Below are 15,302 nucleotides of genomic sequence, written 5' to 3' on the forward strand. Positions count from 1 at the left end.
TAGGGACCGTCTCTAAAGTTACATGCGATATTGTTTTACACATTTTTCCATCTCAAAAATATATCTAAATTATGGCCTATGATCTCAATGTCAAATGCAGAAATGTTAATCCATGCATTTATGACCTCAAGGTTAGATTAATGTAATGCTTTATTGGGTGGTTGTTCTGCACGCTTAGTAAACAAACTACAGCTAGTCCAAAATGCAGCAGCAAGAGTTCTTACTAGAACCAGGAAGTATGACCATATTAGCCCGGTCCTGTCAACACTGCACTGGCTCCCTATCAAGCATCATATAGATTTTAAAATATTGCTTATTACTTATAAAGCCCTGAATGGTTTAGCACCTCAGTATTTGAATGAGCTCCTTTTACATTATAATCCTCTACGTCCGCTACGTTCTCAAAACTCAGGCAATTTGATAATACCTAGAATATCAAAATCAACTGCAGGCGGCAGATCCTTTTCCTATTTGGCGCCCAAACTCTGGAATAACCTACCTAACATTGTTCGGGAGGCAGACACACTCTTGCAGTTTAAATCTAGATTAAAGACCCATCTCTTTAACCTGGCATACACATAACATACTAATATGCTTTTATTATCCAAATCCGTTAAAGGATTTTTAGGCTGCATTAATTAGGTAAACCGGAACCGGAAACACTTCCCATAACAACCTATGTACTTGCTACATCATTAGAAGAATGGCATCTACGCTAATATTTGTCTGTTTCTCTCTTGTTCCGAGGTCACCGTGGCCACCAGATCCAGTCTGTGTCCAGATCAGAGGGTCACTGCAGTCACCCGGATCCAGTACGCATCCAGACCAGATGCTGGATCAGCACCTAGAAAGGACCTCTACATCCCTGAAAGACAGCGGAGACCAGGACAACTAGAGCCCCAGATACAGATCCCCTGTAAAGACCTTGTCTCAGAGGAGCACCAGGACAAGACCACAGGAAACAGATGATTCTTCTGCACAATCTGACTTTGCTGCAGCCTGGAATTGAACTACTGGTTTCGTCTGGTCAGAGGAGAACTGGCCCCCCAACTGAGCCTGGTTTCTCCCAAGGTTTTTTTCTCCATTCTGTCACCGATGGAGTTTCGGTTCCTTGCCGCTGTCGCCTCTGGCTTGCTTAGTTGGGGACACTTCATCTACAGCGATATCGTTGACTTGATTGCAAATAAATGCACAGACACTATTTAACTGAACAGAGATGACATCACTGAATCCAATGATGAACTGCCTTTAACTATCATTTTTTGTTTTCCTAATGAATGTTGTTCAGTTGCTTTGACGCAATGTATTTTGTTTAATGCGCTATATAAATAAAGGTGACATTGACATTGACATTTCTAACGTCAGTAGCATTTGAGGAGAATTACTTAGGCCCAATCCCAATTCTATTTTATACCCCTTCCCCTTCCCCTCCGTCTACCCCTTCCCCTTGTCCCTTAAAACAGAGTTTAAAGGGGGAGAAAATATTCCCCTAAGGATTGGGACACCACTACCATGACGTCACACGCCATCATTCGTCGTCTAGCTCTTACAATACACACATATACTGGTGTGCATTAGAGCCTTTAGTTATTGTTCTGTATTAATGAGCTGCTTACTGACACACACATATATCAGAAATCGTGTTTTAAATACAGTTAATTTCTCGATCGCTACATTATATTTTCCAGCGACGAGAGGATACAATCGCTGTTTTTAAGTAAACTCATTCTAAAAAGATAAACGAACAGACGCGAATACACGGAACTTCCATCTCTCTCTCTCTCTCTCTCTCTCTCTCTCTCTCTCTCTCGAATAGGCAATATTTGAGAAAATGGTTTAGCGATTTCTAATTATTGGGGGGATATGTCTACGGCAGTTATGGCCCTGATCAGTCATATGCTGTGGCACTATCATGCAGTCTGTAATGATATGACGTTAGCAAATATTAGCGATTTATTGCTAACATCTCTTTGAGTAACATGACCGTTAATATGAACTCACAATTGAATGTAACATAAAACAAATGATTACTTTTCGTTAAAATCTTTATTTATGCCAAAAAAGCTTACATTTATGTGTCTTTTTGTTTGCTGTAGCAGCCATGTTCCCGAGATAATTCATACCCCTTCGTTTGAAGTGTGGTCCCGAAAAATCTTCGTTTGAAGGGCTATCTGGCCCTTGCCCTTCCCCTACCCCTCCAACCAAAAGAGAATCGAGACAAAGGGGAAGGGCTAAGGGGTAGAATTGGGATTGGGCCTTACAGTCATAAAAACAACTGTAATTGTTCATCTAGGTGACAGCTATAAAGCACAATTGAATTGAATGTTTGATATTTATTAAAATAAACTTTAAAGCATATGTAAATTATGCTACTTTTTCACATGGGCTCAAACGCAAATTTGAAGCTCAGTAGCATTTGAGGAGAAAGACTTGCAGTCATAAAACAATTGTAATGTGTTAATTTAGGTGTCAGCTACAATGCACACCTTATACATTGTTAATATATATTAAAATAAATTATAAATCATTTAGGTAAAAACGAGGCCCGTTTATCTCTTTCAGGCACATTCCTGTGAAAGGTTTTTTTTTTCTTCAGGTTCCCTTACGAAAATTACCCATGGGTTACCCATTGCACCACAAATCATCGTTCTTGTAGTCATGGTAACTGCAAATTAACCATTAAATTAATAATAATTTACAAAGATGTATTAATATACTGTAATATTTTGTTGTTTTTATTTCTATAAAAACAGACCTAAGCCATCGATAGCCTTTAAAATGACTTAAAATGCATTATATAAAAAAACTATGAGGCAATAATGATTGGTTAATAATAACACTGTTAAAATACATAATGTAGGCACATACAAAATAAACTATTTATGTACATGTTATTACAGTGCGCTGCTGTTACACTTACAGGACAATCAAATCCTTGTTTAGGCTACTGACCAAACATTTCATTCAAATATTCACTTAATCTTTCATTTTTGGCCACCTATTTGCTATAGATGACACAGCCTTTATAATTTCTTCAACAAAAAACTTGCATTTCACAACACCATGGTTTTATCATAATTTCCTTTCGCATGATTTCTGAATGCTTGAGACTATAACATAGAGTCATAATAAAGTTATAGCCACAGGTAAATGTCCAGAGCTACAATTGTAATTCGTAAATAATACAATTTTTTCATTTACTTTTTTATTTTATTAAAGTTCTATTTTCAGCCCTATAGTAGGTGTTTTTTCCCATCATCATATTTGAGGAAGGGGGGCACAACAACACAATCCTGCTCAGGACACACATTTGGCCAGCAGCAGCCCTGCACCGTGATATCAATTCGACATCTAATATTAGTCCAGACTTGATCAAGATGCTGGAACATCTCTTTACTGTCAGTTTGTTTGATTTCTTCTGTGGATATTGGGTGAAAACAGGAAGTGAATCCCAGACTGAAACTGGCTTAATGTATGTGTAGGCCAAAATGTTTGATGTTCAAGTTACAACAAATCAACATCATGTCAAGTTTTTGACGTCAGTTTCATTTGCATATTTTTGTTTACACGCTGAAGGAATAAATCCTGTGAAGTTTGTTTCACACTCGCGGCGGCTTTTATTTTGACAGCGTCACTGCTACGCGCTGACGTCATCCCGCAGCGTCAGAGAGTGTTTCCTGAATGCTGAGGTGTCCGTGAAGATATTTACATAGAGACGTGTCGTCTGCTCTAGAGGAGTGACAGCATGGATCGTCCGGAGACCACCTTCACTCTGGCGTATATCGTGTTCGCGCTGTGCTTCGTGTTCACGCCGAATGAGTTCCGTTCGGCCGGCTTCACGGTGCAACACATGTTCTCTCCGTGGCTGGGCAGCGAAGACATGGGCTTCATCCAGCACCACGTCCGGAGGAGCGCCCTGACCGCGCTGCTGCACTGCTTCCTGCCGCTCGGTACTGCTCCGACACGGGCTCCGGACCACACACACACCGCCCAGCACACCCCCTCCACAGCGCGGCTTCAGTACATGTGATGAAGCTCGACTCGCTCAATCATGTCATCCGTTCAGCTCTGTTCACATCAAGAACGATTCCGATATTAGCGTCTACTCAATACTGTTTGTATAAAAACACACCAGAGAACAATGTCGTCTGTTTATTAGTGCACGCGCGTCTGCCGCTTTAAACTCTCGAGCTCGTGCTCGTCACAGCAGGAGGGATTCTGATTGGCTGTCAGTTCTGTCGTTCAACAGAGAGAGAAAAATGTTCTGGAAGTGATATATAAAATAATAATAATAGTAATGTTTTGTTTAGCTGTGTGACCATTGACCAACGTCAAATGACTCCTAAACGTAAATGTGACACATACGTATTAAAATATTTATTTTAAAATCTCAGGGGACTTCAAGTAAATATATTTGCTGAAAGAGGATAAGATGATAAAAAAAAGTCTGAATCTGTGCATTACATGTAATTAAGAAATAGTCTGAATCTGTGTATTTGAATGTGTTTGAAAGACACCGTGAACTCAGACACACAGTCATGTGTTGATGCAGTGATGAGAAAACACTTCTTACACTGAGCCGAGGTTCTGACTCCAGACTCAAAGACTGTGTCCTCCTGACTAATGAAATAATATAAAGTTCAATTCTAATCTATGAGGAAGTATCTGTACTGTTTGATCGTAACAACTGGGTTATTCACCTTATTTATACGGGGTAACCAATGAAAATGTCCTCATTCTGACAATGGTAGGCCTCTTCTATATTTAATTTAATACAGATAATCTTAACTAATATTTTAATTCATTATCTTGATTCATTATTTATAAAAAAAAAAAAACACAAAATGTAGTTTAAGTTAATTTCAAGGCAATTTCAAGCAAACTGAGAAACAGTGTAAATAAGTGTGAGATTATGGTGTAGTTAGTTCTGGATACAGTGGACATGAGCGGAGTGTGTGTGTGTGTGTGTGTGTCGTCTCTTGCTCTGTGTTGTGCTCCTCACACTGGTGCTGTGTGCTGTCTGTGTTTCAGGATACTACGCAGGGATGTGTTTAGCCGCTCCGGAGCAGGATCTGCTGCAGGTGCACCGGGCGGCTCGGGGCTGGCAGCTCTACTTCTGCTTCTCTCTGACCGTGCTGCTGGTCGGCTGTGTTCTTGTGTTCGTCTGGTCCAGACGCGGCTGGGAGAATCACCCCATCTGCCGGGCACTCAGTGCTCACGCTTTACAACGATCCAGCTGGAGAGCCGTGGCCTCGTCCATCAACACTGAGTTCCGGCGCATCGATAAGTTCTCCTCGGGCTGTCCGAGCGCCAGAGTGATCGTCACTGACTCCTGGGTGATGAAGGTCAGCACATACTCCCTGCACATCGCCCTGCAGCAGGACTGTCACCTGACCGTCACCGGCTCCACGCAGCACAGTCTGTCTCCTGAGCTCAACGCACCGCTGCAGATCCTCACCATCACTGTGGCCAGCATCAACCCCCGCGTCCAGCCCTTCCTCATCAGGTGTGTGCCGTGAGATCTGTGTGTCCTCCTGGAGCTCCGGTCGGATCTGTTTGTGTCCTCCGGTCGGATCCGTGTGTGTCCTCCTGGAGCTCCGGTCGGATCCGTGTGTGTCCTCCTGGAGCTCCGGTCGGATCCGTGTGTGTCCTCCTGGAGCTCCGGTCGGATCCGTGTGTGTCCTCCTGGAGCTCCGGTCGGATCCGTGTGTGTCCTCCTGGAGCTCCGGTCGGATCCGTGTGTGTCCTCCGGTCGGATCTGTGTGTGTCCTCCGGTCGGATCTGTGTGTGTCCTCCGGTCGGATCTGTGTGTGTCCTCCTGGAGCTCCGGTCGGATCTGTGTGTGTCCGCCGGTCGGATCCGTGTGTGTCCTCCTGGAGCTCCGGTCGGATCCGTGTGTGTTCTCCTGGAGCTCCGGTCGGATCCGTGTGTGTCCTCCCGGAGCTCCGGTCGGATCCGTGTGTGTCCGCCGGTCGGATCCGTGTGTGTCCTCCTGGAGCTCCGGTCGGATCCGTGTGTGTCCTCCTGGAGCTCCGGTCGGATCCGTGTGTGTCCTCCCGGAGCTCCGGTCGGATCCGTGTGTGTCCTCCCGGAGCTCCGGTCGGATCCGTGTGTGTCCTCCTGGAGCTCCGGTCGGATCCGTGTGTGTCCTCCCGGAGCTCCGGTCGGATCCGTGTGTGTCCTCCTGGAGCTCCGGTCGGATCCGTGTGTGTCCTCCGGTCGGATCCGTGTGTGTCCTCCGGTCGGATCTGTGTGTGTCCTCCGGTCTGATCTGTGTGTGTCCTCCTGGAGCTCCGGTCGGATCCGTGTGTGTCCTCCTGGAGCTCCGGTCGGATCCGTGTGTGTCCTCCTGGAGCTCCGGTCGGATCCGTGTGTGTCCTCCGGTCGGATCTGTGTGTGTCCTCCGGTCTGATCTGTGTGTGTCCTCCGGTCGGATCTGTGTGTGTCCTCCTGGAGCTCCGGTCGGATCTGTGTGTGTCCGCCGGTCGGATCCGTGTGTGTCCTCCTGGAGCTCCGGTCGGATCTGTGTGTGTTCTCCTGGAGCTCCGGTCGGATCCATGTGTGTCCTCCAGTCGGATCTGTGTGTGTCCTCCGGTCAGATCTGTGTGTGTCCTCCGGTCGGATCCGTGTGTGTCCTCCTGGAGCTCCGGTCGGATCTGTGTGTGTTCTCCTGGAGCTCCGGTCGGATCCGTGTGTGTCCTCCTGGAGCTCCGGTCGGATCCGTGTGTGTTCTCCTGGAGCTCCGGTCGGATCCGTGTGTGTCCTCCCGGAGCTCCGGTCGGATCCGTGTGTGTCCTCCCGGAGCTCCGGTCGGATCCGTGTGTGTCCTCCCGGAGCTCCGGTCGGATCCGTGTGTGTCCTCCCGGAGCTCCGGTCGGATCCGTGTGTGTCCTCCCGGAGCTCCGGTCGGATCCGTGTGTGTCCTCCCGGAGCTCCGGTCGGATCCGTGTGTGTCCTCCCGGAGCTCCGGTCGGATCCGTGTGTGTCCTCCCGGAGCTCCGGTCGGATCCGTGTGTGTCCTCCCGGAGCTCCGGTCGGATCCGTGTGTGTCCTCCCGGAGCTCCGGTCGGATCCGTGTGTGTCCTCCCGGAGCTCCGGTCGGATCCGTGTGTGTCCTCCCGGAGCTCCGGTCGGATCCGTGTGTGTTCTCCCGGAGCTCCGGTCGGATCCGTGTGTGTCCTCCCGGAGCTCCGGTCGGATCCGTGTGTGTCCTCCCGGAGCTCCGGTCGGATCCGTGTGTGTCCTCTGGTGCTGAGCCGTGTCTCTATGCTTCTCTCACAGGCTGAAGTCCACTGAGTACGCAGAGCTGCAGGAGAAACTGCACGCACCCATCAGAAATGCTGCCAATGTGGTCATCCATCTGACCATGAGCGAGCTCTTCCTGGAGACTTTCAAGACGTACGTGAAGATGAACGCCGTGTACGAGTGTCCGAGTGGACAGGTGAGCCCTGGACGCTTCACTGGAAGCTACAGGCTCTCTACTGACTCCCATGGTGCCATTGTTAATAACAGTTATATCAATGAACTCTACATTTCACGGCATTTATTCATCTGCTAAATGTTCCACATCAATATTTTAAAGGAATAGTTCACCCAAAATTCAAGATTAGGATTGTGGATGAGTGTGTTTCTTCATCAGGTTTGTAGAAATGTAGCACTGCATCAGTGTATCATCAATGGATGCTCTGCAGTGAATGGGTGCCGTCAGAAAGAGAGTCCAAACAGCTGATAAAAACATCAAAATAATCCACAGCACTCCAGTCCAGCAGTGAACATCTGGAGAAGACACAAGATGAAACACATCCAGCATTAAGATGTTTTTAACTCAAACACATAGAGTCTATAATCCAGAATAACACTTCCTCCAGTGAAAACGTGTTCTGGTCTGAATCAGGAGAGAAATCTGCACAGATCACAGATTTACACAGCTCTAAACTAATCTGTAACAGACAACAGCAGATGCACTTTTTCACTGGAGCAAGTGTTATTATGGATTATTTTAGCAGTGGTCTGAAGTTAATGTCTTGATGGATGTGTTTCTTATAAATACACAGCTTTTAGCTTCATAAGACTGTAATTGATGGAACAGTAGTATATGTGTGAATATAAATGAAGATGAATTGGTGTTGTTAAGATGTTGTTCATTGTTGATAGCGCATGTATTAACTGATTCTCTTCTGCTCACCAAGCCTGCATTTATTTGATCAGAAATACGGCACAAGGCAGTAATATTGTGAAATATTATTTACTATTACTCCGTCTGAAAGAAGAGAGTGTCTCTGTGTGTGTGTGTGTGTGTGTGTGTGTGTCAGGAGCTGGAGCCGTGTATCGGCTGTATGCAGGCCCGCGCCGGTGTGAAGCTGCTGCGTCTGTGTCAGGCGGACGGCGAGGGAGAGTGTCAGCAGTGCTTCTGTCGGCCCATGTGGTGTCTCACCTGTATGGGGAAGTGGTTCGCCAGCCGTCAGGACCAGCAGACACCGGAGACGTGGCTCAGCAGCAGGGTCCCGTGTCCCACCTGCAGGGCCAAGTTCTGCATCCTAGACGTGTGCTCCATCGAATGAGGACAGCACCCTCTAAACCTCCGTGCCTCCAACTACAAACACATGTGATGATGAGAATGAACCGCTGCTGATGAAGCTACTGTGTCATATCTGATTGTAATCTGTAAGCCTCTGAATGATGAGCATCATCACGTCTCTGCTGTTAAACCTGCCGCACTCGATCTACTGCATGCATTCTGTCTCTGATTACAGTTTGTATGTTTTTATCCAGTAAAGGCTCTTTAATTGTCCAAGTGTCCAGCTTCAGCTCGACTCAGATCTTGTCTGATTGTGATCCAGTAAAGGTCAGAATAAGGTCAGTAATATCTCCAGATGAACTCTTACTGGACTGAAGCAGCTCAGCTTTACTTGATTCTCCATCAATCATGTTTTAGAGTCTCAAATCTGATCCTCAGGATCTTTTGAGGAGCGTTTGTTTCCAGAAGCTTTACTTTCACTGTTCCTCAGCGGAGGAATGATCTTCACAAGCCTCCAGAACATCTCACATCTTCTGAGGAGCCTTGATTTCTTCAGCTCCCCATCACTGTGTTATATGTGCGGATCATTTACATCTCATCTCATCACTGGAGATATAGAGCACAGACTCATATTTACATCAGTTTATGTCAGTATCTGCTAAGAGCTCACTGGTTTACAGCACAAACAGCAGAATTTCATCACGATTTATTCACATAAATATCAGCATCTGCTTTTTCCTCTATATTCTCACTAGATCAGACTGTATGAGCCTCAGAAGTCTGATGGAGCAAATATGATGCTCACAAAAAACATATGAAAAAATTTTGTTCGTATTTTTCTAGGGATGTAAAGATTCAATAAACTGTTCTAAATAATAAATAACTTTTGTTTTTATATTTGATGTTCAACACAATTAAATCTAATATTTTTCAACAGTTATGCTAAAGCTGGTAAAGTTTGGGGGGACAGTCAGAGGTTAAAAGTAGCTCCTAAACCCAGGACTGCTGAGTGAAACTCAGAAATGTGTTTATTCTGGAAGATTACAGTGATGATGCCGTGTAGCTGTCCTCTGAAGCCACAGAACAAGCGATGGAGCCAAGGGAGGAACATCCTGCTCTTGATCCAGGTCCAATAGTAGATAACAATCCTAATGTTTTCTTTTTTTTCTTTGAGGGAACATGAGCAGATTTATTATATTGAGCTGATCATCGAATAAACAATGTTTATGATAAAATGACTGAGATCTTTGAGGATTTAACACTGTGTTCTTGTATTTCTGAAAATCGTGTAATAATAATAAACATTTATTTGTAAAGCACTTTTCATACATAAAATGCAATTAAATCAAGCAACTATAAAATATTCAAAATTTAATACAAAACATATTGTTTGACCTAATATCAATATAAAATAACAAAACAATGATAAAGGATAAAATAAAAACTAACACAACTTCACACCACATTGTTATACTGATAAGCCACTTTAAAAAGATATGTCTTAACCCGCTTTTTAAAAATATGAATTTTACTTCAGCTGGTAGATGATTCCTAATTTTGAGCATAACAGCTAAAAGAATGGTTTATGATTTACTGTATAATGTGCTAGAAGACCAGCACTAGAGGATCTTAAACTACGATTCGGGTCATATCTCGACAGTTTATATACCAATAAAAGAACCTTCAAATCTATTCTTTGATGGACTAGTAACCAATGCAATTCCATTAAAACCGTCGTAATATGCTCTCCTTTTGTGTTTCATTAGTACTCTGCTGCATTGTGTATCTGTAGTAACTTCATTACAGAAGCCTTAAGCGCATACATAGCATTAGAGCAATCCAGATGAGAGAAGATTGAGGCATGAATCAGTTTCTGAGCATCCTCCAAAGATAAAAAAAGATCAATCTTGGCAATATTTTTCCCAATCATAGAAAAAAAGGTTTTGTAACTTGATTAATAAGAGACGTAAAACTAAGCTGACGCCCAGGTTCTTAACTTCTTTTGTAGATTGTAGTGTCAAGGGACCCAACTCCGCTCGTTTTAATCTTCGTTCAGTTAAAAATTAATAATAATAATGACAATAATCAGTCAGCCTCTGAACATGACTGAAATGTATAATTGTATATAATCAGCATGAAAATGATAGTTCATGTCATATTTCTGAATTATCCTGCCCAAAGAGAAATAATAAAGGGAGGGAAAATAAAACTGGCCCTAGAACTGATCCTTGTGGAACACCATGTAATATTTCATATGTTGTGTGCATTATGATGTTTGTATGGAAGGTTTGTGCTGATGTTGCAGATATGAACAAAGACAAACGGAGTGGTCTGTTATTAAAGCATTTATTTGGCTCAATTCCTTCATGTGACACACAACATACACGGTATATGCTGTTACAGTCTAAACCTGACATGAGTATATGGTACTTGATAATAAACTGACTATAAAACGCAGTATTCAGAATATTTACAGTACAGTAAATGTCAGTCAAATATCACCATTACAAAGAAAAAGGCTTTGAATAAAATGTAAATTCTCTGTTGTTAAAGTGCAGTATTGACTTTTAAAGTTTGACCCAAAGTGAAAGCACAGAAACTACAGTAGAACCAGAGTGTGATTAAATGAACACTGAGTCCTGAGATTGAACTGATCTGAACTGAGTATCAGACTCAACACAGTTCAGTGATCTCTGAGTATTAATCATGATAGTCTGTATACAAGTGATGTGAAGCATCACATCTTCTCAAGCACAGGTGTTCTGAGTGCAGAAACCTGCCCAAATATAACATTTCAATGGACCAGTGTTTCATCCATCCGTCTGATCCCAAACTCCACAACTCTCTCTCATTTCCAACACTTCGACTTTCTTTAACTCTTTCATGTGATCATCTTCCACTTCCTGCTGCTTCTCTTTGCTCCATTCTTCTGGAGAGTCACGCATGTCACAACTCTCTTCTGGACGTTCTCATATCCACACGCTTCACTTTCTATGCTGTGTTCCACACACAACCAAGCACTGTATTCTGACATGACAGAAATAATCAGAATGTTCCAGAACTGTCCTGTGAGCCTAAACAAACACTGTATGTCCGAGAGTAACCCACATGATCAGAGAGAACAGTGAGGCTCACGCTGCATCTCTGAACGTCTCACACACACACACACACACACACACACCATCAGCTCATGATGCTCACATGAAGTCCTCAATCATGATATTTGACAGTCACTCTGCTGGCTGTTAGGATCGTTTCACCGTGTACCAGCCATGGTTATTATTATACAATAATATAATGAAGGACTAAATATTAAGTCCTTTTAGCCAGATTTGACATGGGAATAATATGATACAATTAAAATGTAAAACATGGTTCAAGCACAGATCGAGACAAAAGCTGACACTGTCAGACAACGCAATACATCAATTACTTTACATGTATTAAATCAAACATATATATCACCTCTATTAAAACTGTTTCCATGTTAATACAGAAAACTGAAAAGAACATGGAGTCTGATTCAACAGATGGTCGGTTATGTGAAGTGGAGTCTGTAGTCTGATGAAGACGATCACCAGCTGAAGAGAGAGCTCTGTCCCAACGTCATGAAGTAGATCTGACTGCATCCGCCCGACTGCACCGACGCGAAAAACACCTGCTCACACACACACACACACACACACACAGACACACACACGCAAGCACACACGCACGCACGCAAGCAAACGCACACACACACATACACACACACACACACAGGCTTTACATTTCTATGCTTCATGTGTCATGCTTTCAGGCCATTTATATTAGCCATAATCTAAAATAAAAAAAAAAGTTCTTTGTTCTGGTAGAATAATCTGTAGAGATGTTCTGTAGGGATGCATGATATCATCGGAACGTTATCAGAATCTGCAGATAAAGGCTTAAAGCATAAACCCTATCATCGGCCCGATATATGAGAGATGAATATCTCACATGTGCTCAGTGTGTGAGCTATAAGATCACGTCAGCAGTGTGCTCATTCTCGAAGCTTGAATGGTGATTAGATTCACTGGTTTGGATCACTTATTTTGAGAATGCACTACAGAACTGTCACTAGTGCATGTAGCAGCAGCCTCCCAGGGTCCTAATGCCTTTATTTCGTTAGGGGGCGCTGTTGGCCTACTTGTAGTAAAATTAAAATTAGGATTATGAAAACTGAAATACAGGGAGCTCTAAAAGATTGTTTTACATTTTTAAAGCTTTTTTTTTTGCTTTAGACTATCTATTAAAGTTAAATCTACCAATAAAATGTTAAGCTTTCAACTGCATCTGTCTAAAGATAATACTAATTCATAAAACAGCTGAGATTGATTTTATTATGGTTATTTTCAAAGCAAATATGTTTTTTGGTTTTGTTTTAGTTTTGCTCAAAACAAAAGGAAATATATATCAATATAAGCATTGTTTATCATCCAAAATGGTTTGAAAAATATCGGCATATCGGATATCGGCAAAATTCCAATATCATGCATCCCTAATGTCCTGCATTTCTAAATGTGCTATAACACAAGCACATGGAGATGTTTTCTTACTTTATCGTTTCTCTCACACAGGAACTTGAGCTTCTGGGCCTTCTTGTGCATGAAGACTCCCTCCAGACTGCCCGAGGTGGCAGATCTCAGCTCGATGGCCTTCTCTCCCCATCCCATCACTTGATTCGACTGAAGATAAGCTGCAGATCAACAACATCATCACATCAACCAGAGCCACGAATAACCTCCGCCAGCTGATTCAGTTCAGTAAAGCTGAGATGATCTGGAACAAACTGTGTTTCCTATCATAGCTGTTCAACATCACCGAGAGTGATCAGAAAAAAAAGTCCTCTTCATCATTAATCGGTTTCTACATGAGTCATGGTTTATGGTGCTATATTATCAGAGGTTTGGTGTTTGTTTTTGGAACTGGTTATTGATTGAAAAAAAAACATTATTGGTGGATAACTCTGGATGTTAATTTTTGACCACAAATGTAGGAAAGTAAAAGAAAGAAAGAAAGAAAGAAAGAAAGGAATAATCTACAAGATAACATCTTGTAGATTAGGAAACATCAAGATAACGGTCAATGACACTTCAGACACCGTAGTTATTTTGTCTAGTCATGGCAGTTGACAGTTTTCACACTGCGGCCAGTAAAGTTCCTAAACTAAACTGCTTTTAGTGCATCAACAGCATATCCTGATGACCGGCTAGTGCTGTCCAGCTCCACCAATCTGGCCAACATGGACTCAACCAACAACTTCAGCGCTAAAAGTAAGAAACCTCTGATTCATTCATTCATAGTGCTTTGCTGCCTCATGGGAAACATTACCCAGACTGATGTGCTCTTTTATCAGTGTATTCAATCTTTAACACTGGAGCTGGAGAACAACGGTGGCTTTTCTCCTCACAGATCTGCTGCTATGTAGGAAGTGGGATGACTCATTCATCCAAATTACTTTTTTCCTTTTTCGCATTTAGAATCTCATGCACATCAGTCATTACAAGGACTTCTTTAATATGAGCGCACCTCTACAGTAGAGGGGAAATATAGCTCACGATCAGAACACAATCAGAGAATCAAACAATGAGGAGAACATCCATACTCCATTATGCATGGATAATCACTGCACATCTCTGTGTGTGTGTGTGTGTGTGTGGAGCTCACCCACGGAGGCGGGCATCTCCCCCCACTGCAGCACCGTCTCCTTGGTGATGCGGCCATAGGTGTCAATATAGACTCCCTCATCTTCATAACACACCAACAGCTCCATCCCACTGCTGCTGGGGAGGATGATGATGGCATGCGGCCGAATCAAACCTCGGATCTGAAACACACAGACATTGCGTTATAAAGATATTTAAGTATATTTTCTGGTCACAGCACATATACTGCAGGTCACATGATCATTACATGAAAGTATATTTTACATTTAATTAAAATCAATGTAATTCGTTTTTTTTTTTTTTTTTTACATGGGCACTTATATCAACATTTTAGAGAAGCGAACTTTGGATATAAAAAGAGTGGACAGCATAAATAACATACAGTTGCATAGATTAGGTTGTAACTTCAAGCTAAGATGCACCCCTGATGAAACAAACTACTGATTTTTTCTTATATACCAAATGATCGTTTATAAATTAATGTGTTCTATTCAAGAAAAACTGGAAGATAGACAAGCAAAATGAAACCCATATCAAATTCATATCACAAGAAATTTAATATAAAGCCAAATCATACATTGTATCTTAAAATATAAATAAATAAAATAATGTACATAGTATGTCAATATCAGAGTTTTGTGTAGTCCGGCAGTCCTATGTCCAGTGACCCAGGTGGTCCCAGGTCTGGCGGTCACAGAGGTCAACATATCTGGCGGTCACAGAGGTAAACAGGTTTGATGGTTCAGGAGGTCCCAGGTCTGATGGTCCTAGAGGTCCCAGGTCTGATGGTCCTGGAGGTCCCAGGTCTGATGGTCCTAGAGGTCCCAGGTCTGATGGTCCTGGAGGTCCCAGGTCTGATGGTCCTAGAGGTCCCAGGTCTGGTGGTCCTAGAGGTCCCAGGTCTGGTGGTCCTGGAGGTCAACAGGTCTGATGGTCCTAGAGGTCCCAGGTCTGGTGGTCCTAGAGGTCCCAGGTCTGGTGGTCCTGGAGGTCAACAGGTCTGATGGTCCTAGAGGTCTCAGGTCTGGTGGTCCTAGAGGTCCCAGGTCTGGTGGTCCTGGAGGTCAACAGGTCTGATGGTCCTAGAGGTCCCAGGT

At 43.3% G+C, this 15,302-nt stretch overlaps 2 protein-coding genes across 2 annotated transcripts in view; one reads left to right on the forward strand and one right to left on the reverse strand.

Annotated features, from left to right (window-relative positions):
- Window positions 1–3,653: 3,653 nt before the first annotated feature.
- On the forward strand, window positions 3,654–8,794 carry tmem129 (transmembrane protein 129, E3 ubiquitin protein ligase). Its single transcript, XM_059522225.1, has 4 exons — window positions 3,654–3,950; window positions 5,032–5,506; window positions 7,282–7,441; window positions 8,313–8,794. The coding sequence occupies exons 1-4, from the start codon at window positions 3,746–3,748 to the stop codon at window positions 8,559–8,561; spliced, it is 1,089 nt and encodes a 362-aa protein (XP_059378208.1). The 5' UTR covers window positions 3,654–3,745; the 3' UTR covers window positions 8,562–8,794.
- Window positions 8,795–11,708: 2,914 nt separating this feature from the next.
- Window positions 11,709–15,302, reverse strand: part of LOC132114099 (mitogen-activated protein kinase kinase kinase kinase 4-like) — a 28,546-nt gene continuing 24,952 nt past the window's right edge. The window contains exons 11-13 of the mRNA XM_059522238.1: window positions 14,207–14,366; window positions 13,096–13,235; window positions 11,709–12,176 (exon numbers count right to left, since the gene is read on the reverse strand). Of these exons, the coding sequence (XP_059378221.1) occupies window positions 12,093–12,176; window positions 13,096–13,235; window positions 14,207–14,366 (384 nt within the window). The 3' untranslated portion in view covers window positions 11,709–12,092. The remainder of the gene's footprint in view (window positions 12,177–13,095; window positions 13,236–14,206; window positions 14,367–15,302) is intronic.

Source organism: Carassius carassius, chromosome 33 (assembly GCF_963082965.1).
Source record: "Carassius carassius chromosome 33, fCarCar2.1, whole genome shotgun sequence".
Lineage (NCBI taxonomy): Eukaryota > Metazoa > Chordata > Actinopteri > Cypriniformes > Cyprinidae > Carassius > Carassius carassius.

Bases quoted from the DNA above. Each gene is read 5' to 3' on its own strand.
- tmem129 (XM_059522225.1), top strand. From the start codon at position 3,746: ATGGATCGTCCGGAGACCACCTTCACTCTGGCGTATATCGTGTTCGCG. The intron at 3,951-5,031 runs GTACTGCTCCGA...TCTGTGTTTCAG, and splicing joins GCACTGCTTCCTGCCGCTCG to GATACTACGCAGGGATGTGT. The intron at 5,507-7,281 runs GTGTGTGCCGTG...CTTCTCTCACAG, and splicing joins GTCCAGCCCTTCCTCATCAG to GCTGAAGTCCACTGAGTACG.